Here is a 25,957-nt window from a genome sequence, read left to right as displayed (position 1 = left end):
TATATTAAATTTAACTGCTACCAAAAACCTGAGAGAATTGGTTGGGGCCGAGGGGTCGCTGCTGCAAATATTTAAGTGGCTCCTCCCCTAACAGATGAAATCTCACTCCAAACTTTTGATAAAACTTGAGAGCCCTGCGATCTTTCTGTTTACTTTTGTCTGTCATGATACGGCTCCTCAATGCGGCTGCACGTAGAGACCATTTTTACGCAGTGAGAGCATTTTTATGACCCGTGGCTGATGAGCGACGTGTAGATTTGCATTTCTCTTTTTGCCTTCACAGAGATATGTGTATTTTCTACGAGGACGCGGTCCGGTCCTAACATCGCGACCCGTCTTCACATCCCCATCAAACAGCGTATACAACACATATCTATCGCGGACAATTGCATCCTCGTGTCAAAAGTTTATTATTTGCATGCGTTTTAAAGTTTTGAGCGTTTAAACTTTAATTTTCCTCACAGCTGCTCTCGTCTGCATACACCCGCCGCGCGCACACACAGCAGCCTGTCATCAGTGAGTGCACGTGGACAGAGCGATCTCTGTCAAGTCTTAAAGCTACAGTAACCTAATTCATCTCTCAATAAAATCACTATCTGCTCTTCACTAAAGAACTGTTGTACTTCATACGAATGCGTGTATATTTAATTCATACAGTAAAGACTGTTAACTGTTTTATTTTCATTAGTTTTTACAGACATAAGCCTTTTTAAAGGCATATTAAATTTGTCTTTGCAGAAGAAATAATTGTTGTGCTAATTTATTTGATTCTCTATTAAAACAATAATATACCTAATTACTGCAAGTAAAATAACAAAGGCAACATCTGTGGTTTTACTTTATCTAGAAAAAATGTTAGAAGTTACAGTCATCAAAGACCTTGCATATCAGCTTGAAAAATCGGTATCGGCATTGGTATCGGCCGATCACGAAGACAACAAATCGGTGATCGTTATCGGCCTGCAAAAATCCTGATCGGAGCATCCCTAATTTTAACCAACCATGTTAATACAATACTTTCAAAAATCAAGGTGCTTCACAATGCTATAAAATGAAAAAACGGGTTTTAACCCTTGGTGTGACTGTAATAAAAGGAGAAGATAAATAAAGGCAAACAAACTCAATCTCAGTTGCAGACTGAAGATGTTATGAGTGTTGTTATTGAAAGTGAATTATGAATTTATCTGTGTCCACCAGACTGACCTTTAATGTGCTCTTTTAATAATCCTTTGTTCTTTTCATTGTAGCTTACTTGGTTCAGATAAGGGTAAAACGCCCCTGTGGACCTTCAGTCAGTCAAAAAAAGCATTGACCAGCTCTAGGTTATCCATCCCCCGTAGCAAAAAAGATAAATGTTGCATCAGCAGCGCCAACACCTTGACCGAAAAGGAATCAATTGATCACCAGAGCGAATTGAACAGAAGTGTTCAGAAATAATAATTCAGGCCTGTGTCATAAAATAAGCACTGATAGTGGATTACCCAAAGCCTAAATTATAATTAGGTTGTTTTAGGGAACACACAACAAATAAATTCACTCATGAATCTTACTTGATGAGTTTGCACATATTGATTCCCGTGTGTGTCTATTTATAGTACAGACACTGTCAGTTCATTCTTTTCTAATGGGGTTTTCGTCGACTAAGAAGTTGTGTTTTGGCCAGGTGTCCTCAGCAAAGGTAAAATGATTATTTATATAATATTAGTGCGTTGCAGGCTGCACAAAACGTTTAGATTTCAGACAATACACACACTATCATTTCAGTTAAACAAATCGATTATACGGCACTGGCTGTGTTCAGAACAGAATATCAGTGGCGGCTCGTGACTGCTCTTCCGAGGGGAGCAAATTCAAAATAAGTGTTTGTTGCGTCATGTGAACCATGTGCATCATGTGTTTTGTCAAAATAAGTGCCTGCTGCACACGCGTCAAAACCGTTTATGATAAAAGAGACGCTCACGTTCACAAAATACACGCAATACACTCCCTTAAACTCTGATTACACATGAGATTATGCGAGTATCTGACAAACGTGAGCGTCTCTTTTATCGTAAACCCTTTAGATGCTTCTGCAGCAGGCACCTACTCCGACAAGACACGCGATGCACGCAGGATCACTCGACGCGCCAAACACATATTTCGAAATCACAAACCACACACATGACGGGCTACATACATGTTGTGATGAAATTTGCATCGAGACCACTCGAAAAAAGAAGTCTTCGGTCGCTTAGCTACTAGATTTGTCAATTAAACAAGTCAAATAAACTAAAAATTTTTTTTTCTTGAAAATCATTTTTTGCAGTGTAGCAGTTTGTTTTTATTTGAAGAAAACGGTTAATTTTCATAAAGGGGAATTTCTGTATGTATTTGCCAAATTGTGCTGTACTGAACAAACACTGCAAGAATACTGTATTACACAACATACATCCATTACAACATGCAACCATTTTCAGTTATTTGCAGACCTTTTAAGAAATTAATTTTCATTTGTACGTCTTTTCACAAAATATCTTTTCGAAAAAAGTTGACAACTCTAACATGCGATGTGCTAAGGTCATGTGACAACACGACGTACCACATTTAAATGTTTAACATGCTTAATATAGAAACCATGTAAAATCATGTCACTCACTCACTAGTACATTGTAAAAAATATGCAGCATTTTTGTCAAATAAACATATATATTTATAACTTAGAAAATTAAAGGGGACATATAATGAAAATCTGACTTTTTCCATGTTTAAGTGCTATAATTGGGTCCCTAGCGTTTCTATCAACCTAGAAAATGTAAAAAAGAACAACCAAGTAACTTAGTTTTGGTAAACCATTCTCTGTAAGCATGTGAAAAAATAGGTAATTGAAATTTGGCTCCCCTTGTGATGTCAGAAGGGGAATCCAACCAGGGCACTGCCATTTAGTGAAGAGATCAACTCATTTGCATTTAAACAGACACACCCAAAAACGGCATATTTTCTCATACCTACAGTACAAAGTGACAATTTGAACATGTTATAATAAATTATCTATATGGTATTTTAGCTAGAACTTCACATACCTACTCTGGGGACACCAAAGATTCATTTGACATCCTAAAAACGTTTTATGAAATGTCCCCTTTAAGCTAAACAATTACAACTTGATTTTATAAGTTATGTCAACTGTTCACAAGCCAAAACTTAAAATAGTAGGTTGAATTGACTTAAGGGCTGGTTATACTCGCGCTTTGGTCCGCAACGCAAGCCTCCGCGGATCGCGCGCGCGTCTCACCAAACGGACGAGGCGTTTATAGTTAACGCGCTCGCCGTTGCACTATTTTTTTAACCACCAGGCGGCGACGCGAGCAATAAAGTCAAAAACAAACACAAAGAAGAGGATAGAAGAAGTCGTCCGCTGGAACAACCCTACTGCTTTTAACATTAGAGTTTGATATATATAAATATGAGAACATGAATAAAACAACAATCTTTTAAATATGTCTTTATTAAACATTATCATTTCATTAACGTTTTTACTAAACAAACAGTACAGACATCTTAAGGTTTATATTTTATTCCTCATCCAGTGGTTCATTCAATACAAATATAAGCCAAACCTTCTGATTCATGTAAAATAATTCGTGTTTTAAACTGCAAAGTTTCCATACTTTACTTCCAGAGTGTCAGATAAATATATACATTGTTTTGCTTGGATTTATCAAAGAGATACGTCACAGGCTTGCCTGCTCGGACAGAATCGCCTCGAGTTCGGTCATTTTCGGATGCGGAGCCGCGCGGAAAGTTACAAAAAATGCCGTGCACAGCGCCACGCGAAATGGGGTCTCGCGCACCCAACGCGCGCGACCGCCCACTCCGCGTTGACGTCATTTTTGCCGCGCGCACCAACGCGCTCTTGCGGACGCGGCGACTATAAACTAGGCTTTACAAAACCAAGTTGTTTTAATAATATGTAATTTTCACCACTAGAGGTCGCTTAACAACAACGGCAACAACTTGATGGCGCTGTGAAAAAGAGTAAAAAGAGTTCCAGTGTTAATAGGAATCAATCTGGCAGTACTTAAAATTCATGTTCATGAATGACATATTGATAATAAGTTTAATAATCACTACATTATAATGTAAACACACAGTGTGGCTTGATAGACCCTGTCCCAAATGGCCGGACTTGTGGACTTCCTCAGAGTCCACACTTTGATGACATCATGTAGTGCAGAAAAGCATATTTTCCTTCATCTCAAGATATTTCACTTGCTTTCACTGATCTGTACTATAGCTATCAGTTAACACAGCAATCTCCAACGCGGTTATGAGACTCTTCGAACGATCCAATCACAGGAGGTAAAAAACATTAAAAGCAATATTGATTCGCTTTCAACATAAGTGGGAGTGTTTGGGGCGCACAGTCCTGCGCCCCAGGGCGGATTCGAAACCAGCCACTTAGAGCTCAGCCTCAGGTCACATGTTTTTACCCTTTTTCCTGACCTACATAGACACTCATTAGGGGTGCGCCCCAGATACACAAACATGACACACACACAACAAACTCAGTTTTGATTTTTAATTGTTTTAAATAAATTATAACATGACTAACAGTGAAATAGTACAACTAAATGAATTTATTTTGTATTAATTTGCACTATATATTTAACTTTTTGGTATCATGTTAAAGTAGCTTTCCTCTCTGGCCAGCTTTAAGGGGGCGGCGCCCCAGCGCCCCCTAGTGACCAGCCGCCACTGGTGCAGACCCTATGGACCCTTGACGGGAGTCCAAAAGGGTGCATCGAAGTTGTATTTTGGTACAGACTCGAGCGTCTCACCGGAAATAGGAAGAGAAGTTGCCCATCAGTGTGAACTCCTCCCTTACGTCATCTGATTGGTCTGATTTCTCTTTTGCAAGGACGCATCAAGGGTTCAAAGGGGGCACTGATGAGCACACTTTGCAGCGAAAAAAATTACAGATGGGACACCTTACGGACTCGTAGACTAAGCGAGCACTCGCAATTTAAGGCCACGAGACCGAAAGTCAACATGAAGTGCGGCATTTGGGACACGAAACAATAACAGAGCAACATGCTGTACGTTACTACTTCCGCATTTCGCATACTTCTGCAGATTGATCGGCGTATGACATCAAACTATTGCAAGAATACAGCATTCGATTTATTCTCGTGATATTATGATGTCAGACGCCGATTGGTCTGCGGAGTGCCACATGAAGTCAAACACACCAATGGTTTCTATGGCAGGAAACATGCACACCGAGCATAAAATTTAAACATTTGGGATAATGTAAGTACACGTGAACAAAATACAACACTGCACTAGTAGTTTTATGTATTTTAATTCAAAAAGTTTATATGTTGTGCTTTATAAACCTTAGCATGCCATCTTTGTTACATTATTAATGCTGTTTTATTTAAGCAAGCCAAGATTGCATTGCAGTATTGTGCAGTAGGCTATGTAAAGATAAAGGACAACCCAAAATCCCAATCTAGACACAACAATGTATGTCAGCTTAAGAAAAGTAGCCTATACAAAGCTCATTCAAGGACAGAAGAACATGATCCAATCACATTGCCAGCTACTTCCTTGCCAAAGTCCAAGGTAACAACATCCATTAAACGTGTTGCTTCCCTAACACAAAGATTTCCCGAAGGATATGATTGCACCTGCTGTCTGTGTATTCCCATCTGAACAGAGCAATGACCCCTCTGTGTGGTTCAGACACAAAGACTGTACTCCATACTGCAGCTTCTCACACATGCAATGTAAGACTGAATCCTGTTCGGCATGCTGGCCACTGGTTACCATGACAACAATGGGGTGATGGGTGGTCAAAGCCTCTATGAAAACAGTACTTTCGGAGCCTAAACACTGAACTGCTAAATTATCAGTCTGAACTCTATCATTATATTGAACTCGAAAGGAAAATTGATTTAAATTGTTTGTGTATCAATCTATATAAGGAGTACAAATCTGAGCATGCATGTTAAACAAGATGTGTTGCGTGCAAAGGCAATCAATGTATTGATTTTGGACCAATCCATCTATAACTGTTGTTCTTTTGGTTTATTAACAAGCATCTAATCTTAGATGTGAGACAGCTCGTGTGTGCTATTTGTTGACATCCTGGTGCACGGGGAAATGAAGAACCTGAAGTCTTTCCTTACATCCACTGAAAATAAATATAGAGAATTGTGTTTGTTCATGTGTTCATTCATCTTTTTCACTTCCTTCTATTAGATCAGAAATATCAAAATCAATAGCAGTAGCCTTTATAATAAGAAAATCTTTTGCATTGCATCTTGCTGACCAATCATTCCTGATAGCTTTTTAACGCCAGCTAGATCTTAGCGTAAAATTACTATTTCTTTTTACAAAATGAATTGACATATTTGCCACCTCCTACCTCTTGGAGGTATTATTAAAGTATATTATATTGTATAGTAAAGATATGAGATCTAAACTGGTTCTTGTAGAGGATGGTGGTGCAATGCCAACATGGATAAAATTTCCAGGGAACACACCATCACTGATAACAATGAAACTGATTGGAATAGCAGTGATGAGACTAATAGCAGGTTAGATGATTAAAATCAAAATTATGCTTTTCAATCAGCTCATTAATTTAATAGTCAGGGCACTGATCAAGGAGTCTACCATTTTAAGGGCTGTCTGAATATTAAATCCTCCATAAAAATCCTACAATACTGTAGTCATGTTGCAGATCATGTTGACTTCCATAGTATTTCCTTTTCCTGGAAGTCAGTGGGTCCAAACACCTTCTTTTGTATTCAACAGATCAAACAGCTTAAGAATAACATGAAGGTGGGTAAATGATAACAGAATTTTCATTTGTGGGTGAATTATCCCTTTAACAAGACAAAATTAGCATTATTAAAAGTAAAACAATAATAAAACCATTAAAACCAGCATACTTACACTCTTTTTAGCCAAACGTCCAGAGTATACATAAATTAATTAATTAACATTTATTTACTTACTATTACATTTTTTATAATTTTTTTATTGCTTAGATTTATTAAAGTATTTTATTTTACATTTAAAAAATTGGATGCATTTATTCAATATTTTCGTTAATTATTATGATTACCTTTATTACAGTATTTTTTTTGTTAATTTAATGATTACGTTAACAGTATTTTATTGCTATATTTGGTGATAATGATTTTATTTATTACACTATATTATTATTATTTGATGATTAGACCAGCATAAGCTGGTAGCTGGTTTTAGCTGGTTTACAGTGGCAGTAGCGTGTTCAAGCAGGTCCTTCTTGCCTGGCAAAGCCGGTCAAGCTGATGGGTCAGCACGATCATCTAAAAAGTGACCAAAACACAGCTAAACCAGTTTGCTACATCAGCTAAACCAGTTAAAACCAAGCTGGGAGACCAGCAAAAACCAGCTCACCAGCTTATGCTAGTAGGGTAGGATTACATTTATTACAGTATTTTATTCTCAAATTGAAATTATTGTGTCTACTTTTTATTGCAGTAATTTATTCTCACATGGAATTATTTCCCTAACATTTATTTATTATAGTATTTTATTTTACATTTAAAAAAAGGCATCCATTCCTTCTCAAAAGCCTGACCATCTTAAAAGTGCCCAAAACACAGCTAAACCAGTTTGCTACACCAGCTAAACCAGTTAAAACCATTGGTATTGTGATGGGCATCTTTTGATAAATGTTTGATCCAGGTGCAATCTCACCTGGTTGCATTATTTGTGTGTGTTTTGAATACACCTGTTTTGATGGACAAAGTATTAAACTATATACACCTAATGGCAGGTGGTCACATGGTTACCCTACTGAAAAATCCAGCTAAGACCAGCATAAACTGGGAGCTGGTTTCAGATGGCTTAAGATAGCAGTAGCTGGTTTAAGCTGGTCCTTCTCAAAAGCCTGACCATCTTAAAAGTGACCAAAACACAACCAGTTTGCTACACCAGCTAAACCAGTTAAAACCAAGCTGGGAGACCAGCAAAAAGCAGCTCACCAGCTTATGCTGGTTTTAGATGTGTTTTTCAGTAGGGTATTTTTCAGTAGCGTAAGACGTTTATTACAGTATTTTATTCTCAAATTGAAATTGTTGCATCTACTTTTTTATTGCAGTAATTTATTCTAACTTGTAATTATTTCCCTAACATTTATTTATTACAGTATTTTATTTTACCTTAAAAAAATTGCATGCATTTATTTAAATAGTTTAGTTAATTATTATAATCACATTTAATATATGTGCTATTTAATACATTTAATATATTTGTTATATTTGGTGATTATGATTATATTTATTACACTATATTATTGTTAAACTTAAACACTTAAACTTAAGCTTAAACTGGTAGCTGGTTTTAGCTGGCTTAAAATGGCAGTAGCTGGTCCTCCTCTGCCTGGCAAAGCTAGTCAAGCTGGTGGGTCAGTCCAGCCTGACCATCTTAAAAGTGACCAAGACACAGCTAAACCAGCTTGCTACACCAGCTAAACCAGTTCAAACCGTGCTGGGAGACCAGCAAAAACCAGCTTATGCTGATTTTAGATATTTTTAAATGCTATGATTATGTTTATTTCAGTATTTTATTCTCAAATAAAATGATTATGTCTACATTTATTTATTTCAGTATTTATTACAGTATTTTATTCTCGAATTGAAATTATTGCATCTACTTTTTTATTGCAGTAATTTATTCTAACATGATATTATTATTTATTACAGTATTTTATTTTACATTTAAAAAATTGCATGCATTTATTATTATATATATTTGTTTTTTATATTATATTTATTATATAAATATTTTAATTTGATTATTATACTCACATTTAATACAGTATTTTTTTGTTAATTTAATGATTACATGTACCGTATTTTATTGCTATATTTGGTGATTATGATTATATTTATTACACTATTTTATTGTTATTTGATGATTACCCTACAGAAAAATCCAGCTAAGACCAGCAGTACTTTATTCTCACATCATGTAATTATTTCCCAATCATTTATTTATAACAGTATTTATTTTTTTACATTTAATTAATTCCCTTACATTTACTTTACTCCTACTTATAATAAACTACATTTTCCAAATCATTTTCATTGGTCGTAGTGTAAGATTGCAAGCAGCGCCCTCTAACGTCCCGACGCTACATTTCACTCCAAATCGTCCCGCCTCCCAACAATCGCGGCAGTCCAGCGCTGGCGTTCAGAAGATGCACACCGAGACACCGGGGATCCTCTTCTCAGAAACCACACAGGAAAACAAGTGCATCACCCTGCATGAACCTTTAACATCCAGCAACCTCTAGGAGCCTCCGGCATCTCTCTCGCATCACTTACCGGAGATACATAGCCTACACCTGTTCATTTTCACCTGGATTATGGAAAACTGAAGCTGGTTTAGGAATGATCACTGCTTACTGATCGCTTTAGTTTTCTAGCTTTAGATATGATTCCCGAACACCAGAACCATGTTGTCACCACGATTGAAACAATGCCATCAGAGACAGTCACAGCTTCACCATCCGTGTTTCAGAGGATAAAGAAAGTGCTCAGCAGGTAAGAAGATACATTGGTATTGTGCTGGGCATGTTTAATAAAATGTTTGATCCAGGTACAATCTCACCTGGTTGCATTATTTGTATGTGTGTGTTTTGAATACACCTGTTTTGATGGACAAAGTAGGGTATCCCATTGATGTATCCAAATATGCCTTGACTAAACCCTGATTTATCATCTTCTAGAGAGGTGAAATAAATCCTTTTTTATTTAGTCTTGGTCATATTTGGGTTTGGTCGATGTTTGTATTACACCTGTTATGATGATGGCCAGATGATAGTTTATCATTTTACCCTTTTGTATCCAAATGCATGTTTTGTATCTAAGCTGCTCTTTATATCTATATTTTTGACTGCTTCAGTATAATAATTTACCTCATTTTACCTTTATGACCTAATGGCAGGTGGTCTAGCATTTAGGATGAGTAAAAACAGCAGGAGTCTTTTGTATGAATTTATTTGTGACATTTAGTCGGACAGTCATTTATAAGATGTGAACTACTTAAATGCCAAGTTGCAAAACAGGCTCAACATAAATTTCATGAACCGTCATGCACATTGTCTTTTTCTGTACGGGTTGCATCATAGATTTTCGCTGTGTGAAAGTCAAGAGATCACTTCATTGCAGTGACTGAGAGAGGTCTTGTGGAGATACTGTATGCACACTACGCCTCTTTTGTCTTGTGGTGTGTGCGTCTATCCATCACAAGTGTATGCTGGCGCCTAAGGAATTCAATGCAGAATGTCCATTCAAGTGTGTCCGAAAACCTGTCGTGTACTAAAACCTATTTGGCCTAATAAAACTGTGGTCCAAACAACAAGGGGTTGAAAATCTGCACTCGACTGGGCTTTTAAAATGTCAGAGTTTATTGTGGTTAGTTTGGGTGCGGGCCAGAGTACTCTTTTATTAAAGAGCCTGCAATTAATATCAGGGGTGGCACATTTTCTACTATTTATTGTATTTTAAACAGTATACAATATGAACACATTAAGTAAATGTCAATTACTGAGTAAAACATAAAAAACATTAAATTGAGTAGTGCATTACAGTGAAACTGATGAACTTTTGATGGTACATTTCTGATGTTATTCGGGCTGTAATTGTGGCATACGCACATGCATTCAAGCATTGCATGACTCATTATTTTGAAGATGATTGTTTTGTTCGGTAACCCCTGTTGTAAGGTTAGCCGGACAGACGCTGGAGCTCCAGTTGTGTGTGGGGTTATGCATTGAGAATGACAGCTGGTTGTCTTGGGTCAGATGAGTCAGGCAGTCTGTGCTCTCTCTTTTTGCCATCTGCTGGTTCTTTTTATACCCGCAACTTGCCTTTATTTTCCAGAACAATGTCTCTGGAGGTGGAATCTGTGCAGGGGAAGATCCAGTTGCACACTTGGTGCTTTTGGGCCCATTGTGAACCTGCCAAGAGTGGAATCTGTTTGTTGCGGTGAAAGTGAGGCTTAGTCTTATTATTGGGGAATTGCGGTGATCTTTCAACCATCTGGATGCCACAGCATAGAAATGAACATTTTTAGTGGCACTTAATAAGGCAAGCATAAGTAGTATGCTTATATGTAGGATTTATATAGGGTGGGATTTGAACCCTAAGTTGTAAACTTTTATGCATTTGCTATGTTTTTGCTACGGATGTGAATTTTACTTCAAATTGTGTGGCTTGTGGAGGAAAAACTTGTAATAATGAGTTGTTGGTTAAAGTATGGACAAACTTAACTGTTTGGTTGCGTTAGTTTATAGAAATTAGGGCTGCAACCAGTGTTGGGGGTAACGCATTACAAGTAACGTGCATTACGTAATAATATTTCTCATCTGAAGTAACGAGTAAAGTAACGCATTACTTTTTAAATGCACACATTAATAATTGAGTTACTTTTTTAAAAAAGTAATGCAAGTTACTTTTCAGTTTAATTAATTTGAAAAAAAAAAAACATAATGTACTGAATTAAACTGAACATAGTCATGTAGAAATACACACTCTATGCGCGAGCGCCAGTTTGAGTGGGAAACGGAGATGGCAGGCCAGAGCTTGACATTTTTGTGATGGAAATATGTAATTTCTGAATGCAGAACTTCATAAAAAACACCTGCAAGGCCTGAAAGAGATCAAGCATCAGCCAAGTAAGAAAAAGTAACTTAAAAGTAACTTAAAAGTAACGTAAGTGTTACTTTCCATGAAAAGTAACTAAGTAATGCAATTGGTTACTTTTTTGGGGAGTAACTTAATATTGTAATGAATTACTTTTAAAAGTAACTTTACCCAACACTGGCTGCAACTAATGATTATTTTCATAATCGCTTAATCTGACGATTATTTTTTCGATTAACCAACTATTCGGATTAAAAACATAAATATTTACTCAATTAGTGGGCGTACACACCAAAGCTTTTACGCCGGTGGATGTTTTTAATACTTTCCAATGGAAGCGTTGCGTTTTACTGCTGGCGCATTTTTTTCACGCTGAAAACTGGCACTTAATTTTCGCACTTAACGCTGAGTGCCGAGAGTTTAAAACTATTCAACTGTGGTTGAAACCTCAGCTCGTCAATATCAGTTCTCACATGGCTGTCCAATCACAGTGGAGGAGGAGCGGGACAAATATCACAACAACCAACCGGCACAACGTACTACGACTGATAAACAATGCAGAAGTATTACAGCTACCCAAGTGAAGAAAGCTGACAGTCGGCTGAAAAAAGCAGGCAGTTGGCGTCCACTGGGCGTTTTCAGCCGGGTTTAAAAACTTTAGTGTGCACACCCCTATTAGAATTTTTACTTAAAGCTAAAAGGTCACTAAATCAGGGTACTTTCCTGTAGAAGTGTACTTTTAAAAGTACAGAAGCCACACACTACTACAATTCGTTGATAAAGAATTTCATAATCTATTATTATCGATTAGTTGTTGCAGCACTAATAGAAATGTCTACATTTGACCCAATCATGGGTTTAAAAAGGCAATAGAGACACATGTAGGCAATAAAAATATACATATTTGAGGTTGCCACTTTTGACTTGGGCAAAGTAACCAAACACCCAAAACACCCTAGCTACCATATAGCAAAGACTTGGCAACCATTTACAACATCCAAGCATCATGGCAGGGAATTTTACAACATTTACAATTTCTCAGGTGTTAGTTGTTTTTAATAACTATCACTAATTGTAATTCAAAACAGCAGCAGAGTGTCTTACTAAATCTTAAGTGAAGAGGAATACAGTTCTGCATTGTTGTATATGCCTGCATGTATCATCATTATGATATTTTTATGATATACGTGATGTATTATGTTATTAAATATACACATATGCGTATATTCCATTATTTGTGTTTGATCTGCATTGTGGTCAGCATATAATTTATCATGGTTAATGTTGTCTGCCTTTGTGATCCATTACAAACCTTAGTAATAGACATGGTTGTGTGGATGGAGAAGGTCATCATTATTTATCTGAAGAAATTGGATTGGATGTCAGATTGTATTTGTGGTTGCAATATGACATCTAATTGGCCAATCGAGGAACAATTCTGAATAAACTAATAAGGCTTTCAAGGATGCTCTGTCCTAGTTGTGTGTCTTGCGTTTAGATCCAATAGGTGCTTATGTTTTTACTGGAGTCAAACCAAAAATACTGCATTTTTATATAGCCATGTTCCCAAAAACTCAGATTAAAGGGGAATTTATAGCTTTAATTGGGTCGCTTTCCATGCATTTTGAAATCATACTATAAAAGTATATAGTAACTACTGATTGACCATTAAAACAGTATGCTTTTTATAGTATGTTTGGATGTAACATGCATACATTCTGCGTATACTTTTTTATTGTCGTGACCTGTATGTTTGTTCACCTATGATGTATGAACAACAACCGCGAACATTATTTACTCTGGTGTGGTTAAACAAGTTTATTGGTACATATCACTTTTCAGATATTGTTGTTTCACCTCCCACCTCTACAATGTGTGTATAGGTGCACAGGAATAATCCTTCCTAAAATGCATTAAACTTTCGCTTACAAAGACATGAAACTCACCGAGTGGTCAGGGGTGTTTACTAATATGCTCACACAAAAATCGCTGCAAAAGATGCTTTCCAACAGGTGTTTTAGCATTCGTTGTAAACTTGTGGACCGATTTTTCCAAACGCCTCACACTCGTATATTCTTCTGCTGAGAGCTTGAATAATAGACACTCCAGCCCAGTGGGTGGCAATAATCCACCTTTGCCAATTGCAAGAATACAAACAAGGTTCCCGGCGCGGAGTAATACCGTACCTCACATCTAATACAAGTCAATGGAGTTGGCAAAAACTATGATAAAACCTGTTGGAAAGCATCTTTTGCAGCAATTTTTGTGTGAGCATATCAGTGAACACCCCTGAACACTCTGTGAGTTTCACGTCTTAGTAAACGAAAGTTTAATGCATTTTAGGAAGGATTGTTCCAGTGCACCTATACACCCATTGTAGAGGCGGGAGGTGAAACAACGAACACCCGAAAAATTCTTGGGGCAGCCGCATATGTCGAAATTTCAGTCAAAACTGTTCTATTTCACCATAAACAATCTGAAAACAGGGCTTTAAGTGTAAAATACCGAACTTGTCCTTTAAATGAGTAATACCCACAGCACCCCTGCTGGTTAGGAGCAGCATTGCACTTTATTATTTTCAGTAAAGCTTGTTCTGTTGCTGTGAGACCTGGCTGATAATGTTGTGCAGTAAATAATGTGAGTGCTGTACTGTTATGCTCTTGTGTTTCAGATATATGCTGTGGTAAAGTGCCAGTACAGAGTGGAATCCGTTCAGTGTTTTTACGAAAAAGATAAACAAAAAGGGATAAAAGCTTTTTCCTGGCACATGGGCAGAGATACAAAAAGAGATCTTTTCTAAATCCAATTCAATTTAGTGTGTGAAGAAACAGATTGTGTTTACAATGAGAGGAATATTACAGTTAATTATGTTTGCAGGTGGATGTAAGTGTTTTCAGAGGAAAATTGCATGGATTATATTCCTGTGGAACTGATTTTACTATATATGGTACACGGTTTAAAGGTGCTACAAAAGAACCATTTTTTATTCCCCAAAAAAACATTCCGTAAAAGGCTCTTAAACTAACCATTTCTTTCTTTCCTTTTTATAGTCTTAGGAACCACAGAGAACCTTTTGTGTTTTTCGAACATTAACGTTTTTTTATGGAACTGTATAGTCAAACATGGTTCTTCTGTGACATCATATAGCACCTTTAACAAAACAATAAAAAAAAAACGTTTCATCCTACCTTGATTAGTGCTCTTCTTATCACCTTTCAAATATGGGTAGGTTTCTTCAAAAACACCAAATTTTAGCAAAAGCTGAGATAATTCAATTTTTGAGAAAGACTTCTGATAGAGATCAGATTCAGAGTGATCCTCAAAACATACACACAGTTCTTACTTTTTCAGGTCAGGCGTGTCTTCCGGGTTGTATAAGGTGCGGTATTGTGGATTGCCGGAAATACTCGTCATTGGCAGGGAAGCGTTTTCTCTTAATTGAACCCGTCAATGGTGGAGAAAGAGTTAAAGGGGGTGGGGTTTCAAGCTATTTCATGCATTCTGACTTAATAACTTTGTAAAAGTGTTGGATTCCTCATGCTAAACAATAGGCAATCATGTGTCAAAAAAGCAGTTGGACATGTGACGTGTGAGTGTGAGTATTTCTGTGCCGAATGAACGTTAACCGAGTTTGTACAAGTTTCTGAAAGGTTTTTTTAGAACATGAAAGATTCATGCGTATCAATCTTGCTTTATTTCTTTTATGGGAAATATCAGTGCAGGAAGTACAGTGGAAGTCCTTATATGGGCAATTTAACTGGAATAGCGCACAAACACACTAACTAGGGTTGTCAAAAGATTAATCGCGATTAATCGCATACAAAATAAATGTTTGTTTTTGCATATATGTTTGTGCACTGTGTGTAATTATTTTGTATATATAAATACACACATGCATGTATGTATTTAAAAACATTTACATGAATATATTATATTTCTTAAGATTTTAATATATTTTATGTTATATATAAATACATTTAGAAAGAATCGAGACAGCTGATCTGTCTTTTATAATTCTAATAAAACTAAAGACTTTTTGGATATATAAAGGATGGTATACAACTCTAAATTTACTCAAGATTTACATGAGACGAGCAGAAACAATGTGTTTTTATGTGAGCTTTAAGTTGATCATAAAATAGTTTTGTGTAGACTTTTGTTTTGGCTCTTAGTAGCTCTGAAATAAAGCCACCAACAACTTTATAAGCTATCTTTAGTTTAGTTCTTTCTAACCTATTTCTTAATAAATGGCCTCTTTGAACCCTAAACATGCTGTTTGTCATGTCTTTTAGATTGCATGTTTTTAGGATTGTTAAGACGTAATGCAATCTTTGGCGAAAGTGGCTTCTGAAATAATACTTGGAATGGAGGAGGAGGTGAGCTGATGTTATTGTTCTGGCGTACCCAAGCCTTCACAGCAGCGTGGATCTAACAGCGCAACTTTGTTCTCAATTCCTGTGCTTCCATTATGGCACGCTGAATAGCTGAAATCATGTAAAATGTTAAATTAAACGTGCCATTCATCCTTCGGTGGCAAAGATTTGGGCAAAGAAAGGTGTCATGTGTATTGCCTTTCGTTTTGAATTGACCTCAGAAGACCGGATTCCCAAACACAAACTTTTATTTTGTATGCGATTAATCGCGATTAATCTTTTGACAGCCCTAATCCGAATGATTTTTGGCATAAAAAATATATTTTTGACCCATACAATGTATTGTTGGCTATTGCTACAAATCTACCTGTGCAACTTATGACTGGTGTTGTGGTCCAAGGTCACATATTTGAAAATATTGCAACTTTGCTTAAAGCTGTGAAATAATTGATCAATATCTCTCATTATACAGAACGGCCTTCCAGAATAACAGTGGCATGTATCTGATGATTTCTGTTCCCTAAATGGCTGTTTGTGAGCCGTGTGCCGCGATGTAATTGGCTGTTTAATCATGTGGTGGTAATCAGGTCAGAGGAGCTCTCATGGCTCGACTTGGCAGGATTTGTTGAAATTGAGTTAACATTCAGCCTCCGTTATAAAAATTCTCCCGCTGATAATGAGCCTCGTAGTTTTGTTCACAGCTTAATGCCCATTTATTGCTTTGTGGAACATCTATGAGCAATTTATGCCGGGCGTCCCTATCCGCTTTCAGCGTAGCGGGACACTCTTCCTCCATACGGTTTCTCCATGCTGTCTTCTAAAAGCAGAATAGTTAATACTGCAAATGTAGTATGAAAGGGCAACATGTACATATTTAGGACCAGTTTACCCTTTGTAATCTTTTAGTGGCCAACGTCCGGTTGAGAATGAATGGGAACCATATAAAGGTATTTCCGGGGAATGTCGGGCAGAAGTTGAATAGGATGTGGGTATCTCTTCTGATTGTGTTAAAACAACTAAAAGTTACTAAAGCAATAAACCCCAAGAAGAAGTGGGTTACCAGTGCATTTTATAACAGCTAAGGGCCGTTGTTAGGCACGACGCGAAACCCCCTTAGCTGTTATAAAATGCACTGGTGACCCAGGGCTTCGAGGGTTTATTGCGTTTATAAAACGGTTACTTCATATGCATAACGTTAGCGGGATTTTATAAAATAAAACACAAATAAGTTGTAATTATATTAGTACAAATATTACTCTTCCGCAAACAAAGTAGTTCCTCAGAATCAAGTGTGACTGAAACAGAGCACAGTTTACAACCAACACAGATGCAGCAAAGTCACAATGAAAATATGATTAAAGACTGTGGTGTTTATTTTATACCATTCATCTAATTTATACATTAACATTTATATTGTGCAACTGTTGAAGTGATGATCAAATATGCTTGGAAGCATGCTTAACTCTTTCCCCTTCAGCAGTTTTTTTTTAAGTTGCCACCCAGTTTTAGTTTAATGCCTGGCAGAAAAATTATCTTCTTTAAATAAACATAAAATATCAAAATGAAAGAACAGACCATCCGCTTTCAAACAAAAACAAACAAAAAAACGTTTCATCTTACCATCATTTGTTCTCTTATCACCCCTTAAATTATTTAGCTAAAAGCGGACATAATTCCATTTTTGTGAAGAACTTTAGTAAGAGATCAGATTCAGAGCCATGAACAGTACTACACTATGTTTTCAGTGAATGTGTCAGTGCCCAGTGGATAATAGCGGACGTATGAACTTGAGTTATAAACTCCTCAGACAACGTTTTCTCTTTATCGACGAGATGACTCAACAATATTTATCTGGATATTGCCATTAATTGCGCAATTGTAGACAAATTAAAAATATTATTAAAGATTGTAGTGTTTATTTTAATCAGTACGCAGCAACAGGTGCGCAGTGATACTTATGTAATGTGGTCTGAACCGTGAGGTTACCGGTGTATTTTATCACGGCTTAGAACGCGTTTCAACCAATCAGAATGAAGAACCAGAACTACCCGTTTTATAATTGTTTTTATAATACGACCAAATCGAACATTATGTAAAAGCTGTATCTTATATCCTTCATTAATTGTCTGCCAGATTGTTGCGGCAAAGTCAAATATCATCATTGAATTGCTGCCGGATTCCCTCCAGTGAATTGTGATTAATTGAGGTCAATTCAGGTGTGTCTACTTCTGTTCGTCTGTCTGTGAGTGAAGGACAACCAGGATCCAATTTGCCTTATGTGAAGGGATGCAGTATCCAAAAAAAAAAAAAACTTCTTAAAACTTCAACTCATATACGTCATGATTTAAGATTTGTATTTATATACTATACATAAAAATTAGGGATGCACCTAATATTTGGCTACCGACTAAATTTTTAAACATTACATTGTGCAAAACCCTGTCATTATTTTCTTACATATCTGTGCATAACATTTTAATATTAAAAACAATGAATATTAATTTATGCAATTGCAATGGCTTGATTTTAGTAAAGTTAGTACACAGTCATAGCCATAAATGCACTAACAATTGTCATAATTTCTTGCGTTTTTTTTTTTTTTTTCGGTTTTCCGCCTAGAATTTTCATTTCGGTGCATCCCTAATATATGCTTTTGCCCATCTAATACGACTTCTATTGCACTCAAGGGATGCATTTAATCAGTATGTGTTTTCCCTGGGATCGAACGCGTACCCTTTGCTTTGCAATCGTAATTATCAACCATCTGTATCTAACCCAATACAAAACTAATCTAACAGTATGATGTAGCTATTTCTTCCCTATAATCCACTTAAAATATTAGTCAAGCTTTGTTGCATCAAAAATCATAGTTTAATTTCACAACACATAATTTCTGTGACTTGAATGCGATTTTATATATTCTTTTGCTGCAGTACATTTAAAACTTAGTTGCTTTGATGAATACTGAATTGGGGTGTGGATATGCATATGCACATTATGCAGGCGGATGGATGAACTGGGTTAAATTGTACAGGAAGCTGTAAAGCTGTTCATAATTCAAACACTGGAAGTCTCTGTCTATCAGTATGAATGGAGTGGTAAGGAAAGCTTGAATATTACTCATGCTGCTCTTCTCTCCACTTGAAACCTCTTGAGCCGCCCTGTCTGATGAGTTGACTGATTTTGGTTATTTTAGTGCACTAAAGTGGCGTTTTGGGGAATTTAGGGGACGATTTTTGGAAATTTGTAGTTGAGGGAAGCACTTAAAGGTCTGTTTGTATATACACCTTTCAAAATTGATTTTTTTAAAAAAAAATGTATGCTTTATTAACAACAACAGGTAGCATGTACCGTGCCATACCTCATATAACAGAAATAATTCACATGCCTCAACAAGAAGAAAAAAGAAAAGAAAATAATAATAATAAAAAAAAAACAGACAAGAGGGTGCATAGGCATCAGTTAGATATACATTTAACAAATAGATGTACATTATATTATAGCATTCCAAAGGATATTACAATACAATTTGAATGCAGAAAATATACTTTATAGGTCAGCACCATTTATTATTTTTTACTTTTTAATAGTACACTGCAAAAAATTATTTTCAAGAAAAAAAATTCTTAGTATTTTTGTCTTGTTTTTTAGTAAAAATATCTAAAAATTCTTAAATTAAGATGCTTTTTCTTGAAGAGCAAAACGACCCAAGAAAACAAGTCTAGCAAAAAATCTTGAACATTTTTCTTAAACACTAAATTCAAGAAAAATTCAAGAAAATTAGCTTACCCCATTGGCAGATTTTTTGCTTGTTTTATGCACAAAATCACTTAAATTTGATATTATTTAGATTTTGACATCACATCTACAAACATTTTAATCTCCTTTTTAAGCACCATACATTTTTTTTGGTATTTGTACAGTACAAAATGGGTTTCACATTTTGGGTGAATCGATCTCTACACTGCAAAAAATTATTTTCAAGAAAAAAAATTCTTAGTTTTTTTTGTCTTGTTTTCAGTAAAAATATCTAAACACTCTTAAATTAAGATGCTTTTTCTTGATGGACAAAACGACCCAAGAAAATAAGTCTAGAAAATAAAGAAAACAAAATAGTTTTTTGACCAAAAATATCAAATTTAAGTAATTTTGTGCATAAAACAAGCAAAAAAATCTGCCAATCGGATAAGCAAATTTTTCTTGAAATTTTCTTGAGTTTAGTTGCTTACCCCCATTGGCAGATTTTTGCTTGTTTTATGCACAAAATCACTTAAATGTGATATTTTTGGTCTATAAAGTAGACTTATTTTCTTGGGTTGTTTTGCTCATCAAGAAAAAGCATCTTAATTTAATACTAAGAATTTTTTTTCCTTGAAAATATTTTTTTGCAGTGTAAAGAGCTTACTTATCCTTGTTTGTGCATTTTATTTTATTATTTCACAAGAATTATGCAATTTACCCATGAAAACAGGCTGGGTAAGACACAGATTCATCAAATCATCTTGACACAGGATTGTGTGTTCATTTCCTCATGCTGAAATGAAGCCCACTTTATTTCCTCTCCCCTAGTGTCTAATAACAGATGCTATGGCAGAGATATTTCAGTGGCATTAGTCAATATCCTTTATCTACAGTACGTTTGACAGATAGCATGTTGTCAATGCAATTTGGCAGCTGTAAAATCAAATGCCTTGTGCTTCTTGTAAATGCACAAAAAAGGCGACAATATTCGCCTCGAGATATAAAAATTGGAGCATTTTTGTCAGCTTCAGAAAAGTACTGCCAGTCTATTCTCTGAAGATATCTTTAGATGTAAGTCAAAGGTCAATAGAGAGAGGATGTGTCCCTGTAGATGGCAGGACTCCAATTTTCCGGACCTGTTCCTCCATTTAACAGTGTCTTCATGACTGCCAAGGAGTGATGTAAGGCTAGGAACATCCGCACATAATAAAGGCATTGATCGGAGTGAACGTCTTCTCCATGCTTTCAGTGGTCGTGCACACTACATGCTCCCATTGAAAGAACAGAAGATGCTTTTTATCGCTCGTATCGTGAATGTCAAAACTTAGGCAATGGAGCATAGTTGCAAAGATTGCAACATTTTCGAATAGTATTATTTGGTGATTGGGAGCATATTCTTCTGATTGCCATAATGTTTGTGAAATTGCGGGTTTAATGCAATGTTTTTGTCCAGCTGCAGATAACATGGTATAGTATACTAACATTTCTCCAAATTTACAGTAGTGTGCACTAAATGCAGTATATACATTTTGTATATGCATGATCTACTGCTTTTTATTAAAGGTGCAGTATAAAACAAAAGCACTGGGTATAATTGTGTATCCCAAAATGCACTGCAGTTAACCTTCTATTAGTGCAAATACCCCTAAAATGATATCAGCATTCATTCTTAAAGGGATAGTTCACCCAAAGATGAAAGTAACGTCATTGGTGACTCACCCTCGTGTCGTTCCGGAGTCGTGGGACCTCCGTTCATCTTCGGAACACAGTTTGGGATGTTTTGTATTTGGTCTGGGAGCTTGTTGACCCTTCATTGAAAAATCTACGTACGATATACTGTCCATGTGCAGAAAGGTAATAAAAACATCATCAAAGTAGTCCATGTGACATCATTGGGCCAGTTAGAATGTGTTGAAGAAACGAAAATACATTTTGGTCCAAAAATAACAAAAATTACGACTTTATTCAGAATTGTCATCTCTTACGCCTCTGTTATGAAGCCCATGCGCGAGACTAAAGTCACGTGACTGCATTGATGCAGATGACGTGTTATCTTCAGATATGTTTGCGAAGTTTTTTTTTTAACTTACAGTGTGCATCTCCCTGGCGCAAAAACAAACAAACAAAAAAAACAGCTGGGGCGCACCAGATAACACGTCATCCGCGTCACTGCAGTCACTTGACTTAAGTCTCGCGCATGCGCTTCACAACAGACGCGGAGGAGAAGCCAATGCTGAATAAAGTTGTAATTTTTGTTATTTTTGGACCAAAATGTATTTTCAGTGCTTCAACACGATTTAACTGACCCACTGATGTCACATGGACTACTTTGATGATGTTTTTATTACCTTTCTGGATGTGGACAGTATACCATACATTGATTTTCAATGAAGGGTCAACAAGCTCTCGGACTAAATATAAAACATCTTAAACTGTTTTCCGAAGATGAACGGAGGTCTTACGAGGTTGGAACGACATGAGGGTGAGTCATTAATGACATTATTTTTATTTTTGGTGAACTGTTGCTTTAAAATATTTATATATATATATATATATATTTATATTTTGAAATTATTAGTACAAAATGATGTTATAACTGCAATTTCGATGATTGTGTAATTCCTGCTTAACATTTTCCTATTGAATTTCAACAAGTGTTTGCTATTAGTCCCAACTAGTTTTCTTTAAATTGCATACTTCATACTTAATTGAGCATTAAAAGGCTGCACGTAGCTGGCTGTCGAATAAAATAATAACCTGTAATTAAACCGTGCAAAACTCAATCTGTCAAAATTCAGTTTACTTGAGGTGCTGAAAGACCAAAAGTGCTTTTCTGTGCACGTTGCTCTTTATACCTTGAGTCACGTTTTACTCTGGAGTTTGATATTTAAATCCTTCTGTGATGACATCACCAGCCCTGAGCGTTTTCCCAAGATGCACCTGTCAGAAGAGCAAGCGCTTTTTAACATGCACAGTGAGCACTGTAGACTCCTCCAGCCACGTCCCAGCAGAGCGGCAAAGCTGAGCTAAGCTGCCCCGGATCACGAAGGCGGCTTCAGTGATGAGCAGAAATCTCTAGGGGTGAACGAGGGGGTCGGATCATTGACTTGAGGGAAGTCATTAGCCCACCTGGCAAAACCTTAAACTGCGTTGCAGTATTATTTTTCTGAGGTTTTCACCTCGGCTCTGATGGAATGGGTGAATATACTTCATCACTGCTTAATGGGGTTTAAGCTTAGAATGGGTCAAGCTTCAGAAGCCACAACTAAAGACCTTAGTCTGCTTTCATGAATAAGTGTGAAACTTGATCCTGTGCTTTAGATTAAAAGAAGAGAGAAAGCAAGAAAGGGAAAAGAGAGAAATTGTGGGTTTGAAATAAGGAGAGAAAGGTTGATTGAATGTAAAAATGCTGCTTGGGGCACAATTTAACTTGAATGTAACTAAATGTTCAGTTGGAAATTCTGTTAGAATGGATGGGTGTAATTTTGCTTCAGGGGAGAAGCATTTCATGCAATTTTTTGTTAATATTTTTTTCCTAGTTTGCTATTTTTATGAAAGAAAGTTTTCCAGTGAAAACCATTATGTCTTGATTTTAAAACTTTTTTGCAGTTGCACAGATGAATCATTGCCCATATAAATAGGAACATTTATTACGATTACATTACATAGACACATGGATAGACAGATGGATAGATGGCTAGATAGACGAATGGATGGATGGATGGATAGATAGACGGATGGACAGATGGATGGATGGACGGATGGATGGATAGATTGATTGATTGTTGATTGATGGATGGATTGATAGATAGATAGATAGATAGATAGATAGATAGATAGATAGATAGATAGATAGATAGATAGATAGATAGATAGATAGATAGATAGATAGATAGATAGATAGATAGATAGAAAGATAGATAGATAGAAAGATGGATGGATGGATGGATGGATGGATGGATGGATGGATACTGTAGATAGATAGATAGAAAGATAGATAGATAGATAGATAGATTGATGGATGGATGGATGGATGGATGGATGGATGGATGGATGGATGGATGGATGGATGGATTGATGGATGGATTGATTGACTGAAGGATATATACATAGGTGGATGAATGGATGGATGGATGGATGGATGGATGGATATATACATAGGTGGATGGATGGATGGATGGATGGATGGATGGATGGATGGATGGATGGATAGATTGATTGACTGATGGATATATACATAGGTGGATGAATGGATGGATGGATGGATGGATGGATGGATGGATGGATTGATTGACTGATGGATATATACATAGGTGGATGAATGGATGGATGGATATATACATAGGTGGATGGATATATACATGGATAGGTGGATGGATATATACGTGGATGGATATATACATGGATAGGTGGATGGATGGATGGATGGATGGATGGATGGATGGACGGACGGATGGATGGACGGATGGACATACAGATAGACATACAGACTGATAGACAGACTAATAAATAGACAGATGGATAGAAAGACTGATGGAAAAATGGATGGATAGACTGATGAATTGATAGACAGGCAGACAGACAGACAGACTGACTGATAGACAGACATACATACTAAGAGACAGACAGACAGACAGACAGACTGACTGACTGATAGACAGACTAATAGATAGACAGATGGATAGAAAGTCTGATAGATAAATAGATGAATGGATGGATGGATGGATAGACATACTAATAGACAGACAAACAGACTAAAAGACAGACAGACAGACAGATGGATAGAAAGTATGATAGATAGATGGATGGATGGATAGACTGATGGTTAGACAGACAGACAGACAGATGGATTGATTGATTGATTGACAGACAGACAGACAGACAGACTGATAGATGAATGGATGGATATATTTATTGACTGATGAATGATAGACAGATTAACAGATAGATGAATGAAAGAATAGTTAGATAGATAGATACTATAGTTAGATAGATAGATACTATAGTTAGATGGATGGATGGATCCAACCAATTATGAATCTTGATGCTTGCTACTAAACATGATTTTTTGCATTGAAGGCATTGATTTCATTCATCATTGTTGAGTAAGGGCTTGTTCCATATAGACATGCAGTGCGCTTGATTGTTGAATGGATGTGTTTGTGAGGATGAGGAAATATCATCAGCGCAGGAACAAAGACAGATTTTGTGATTGTGAGCGAGAGGATGTCGGCCCACACATCACTTCTGCTGCTTCTTGGTATTTTTAGTTTAGAAAACATTCATGGATTCTGCGAAATGTGTCTGTGTCAAATGATAATGTGCAAGGCATATGTTAAAACAATAGCTGTTGTTACAATGATAGTTTGTGTGAGGAACAAACTGAAATTTAAGTTGTTACTGTCATTTTCCCCTCCAGTGAGCTGTCTGCGACTGAATCATTGAATCAATAAGTAAAAATTATTAGAAAGAGCAATTCAACAAATAGACACATTACCTTTGCCAGCCGAGGTTATAAATATAAATCTGTAGTAGAAATCAATAGAAATACATGAAGTAAATTTTTTTGGGAGGATTGGTTTTTATCTCAGAGGAAAATACAAGTCTTAAACATTATGAATAATTTAAAATGCTAATCTAAAGCTTATTCCGTGTCATGCTGGTCAAAGTGCGATCTAGGGCTGTCAAAAGATTAATTGCAATTAATTGCATATAAAAGTTTGTTTTTGGATAATATATACACTCACCTAAAGGATTATTAGGAACATCTGTTCAATTTCTCATTAATGCAATTATCTAATCAATCACATGTCAGTTGCTTCAATGCATTTAGGGGTGTGGTCCTGGTCAAGACAACCTCCTGAACTCCAAACTGAATTTCAGAATGGGAAAAAAGGTGATTTAAGCAATTTTGAGCGTGGCATGGTTGTTGGTGCCAGACGGGCCAGTCTGAGTATTTCACAATTTGCTCCGTTACTGGGATTTTCACGCACAACCAATTTTAGTGTTTACAAAGAATGTTGTGAAAAGGGAAAAACATCCAGTATGCGGCAGTCCTGTGGGTGAAAATGCCTTGTTGATGCTAGAGGTCAGAGGAGAATGAGCCGACTGATTCAAGCTGATAGAAGAGCAACTTTGACTGAAATGACCACTCGT

The 25,957-nt window shown here is 36.4% G+C and overlaps 1 protein-coding gene across 1 annotated transcript in view; it reads left to right on the top strand.

Annotated features, from left to right (window-relative positions):
* The first annotated feature begins 9,196 nt into the window (after positions 1-9,196).
* slc35f1 (solute carrier family 35 member F1) overlaps positions 9,197-25,957 on the top strand; it is a 106,788-nt gene continuing 90,027 nt past the window's right edge. The window contains exon 1 of the mRNA XM_073856320.1: positions 9,197-9,584. Coding sequence (XP_073712421.1) covers positions 9,475-9,584 — 110 coding nt within the window. The 5' untranslated portion in view covers positions 9,197-9,474. The remainder of the gene's footprint in view (positions 9,585-25,957) is intronic.

This window comes from Misgurnus anguillicaudatus, chromosome 18, assembly GCF_027580225.2.
Source record: "Misgurnus anguillicaudatus chromosome 18, ASM2758022v2, whole genome shotgun sequence".
In the NCBI taxonomy this organism is placed as follows: domain Eukaryota; kingdom Metazoa; phylum Chordata; class Actinopteri; order Cypriniformes; family Cobitidae; genus Misgurnus; species Misgurnus anguillicaudatus.
This window is presented reverse-complemented; position numbering and strand designations above follow the sequence as displayed.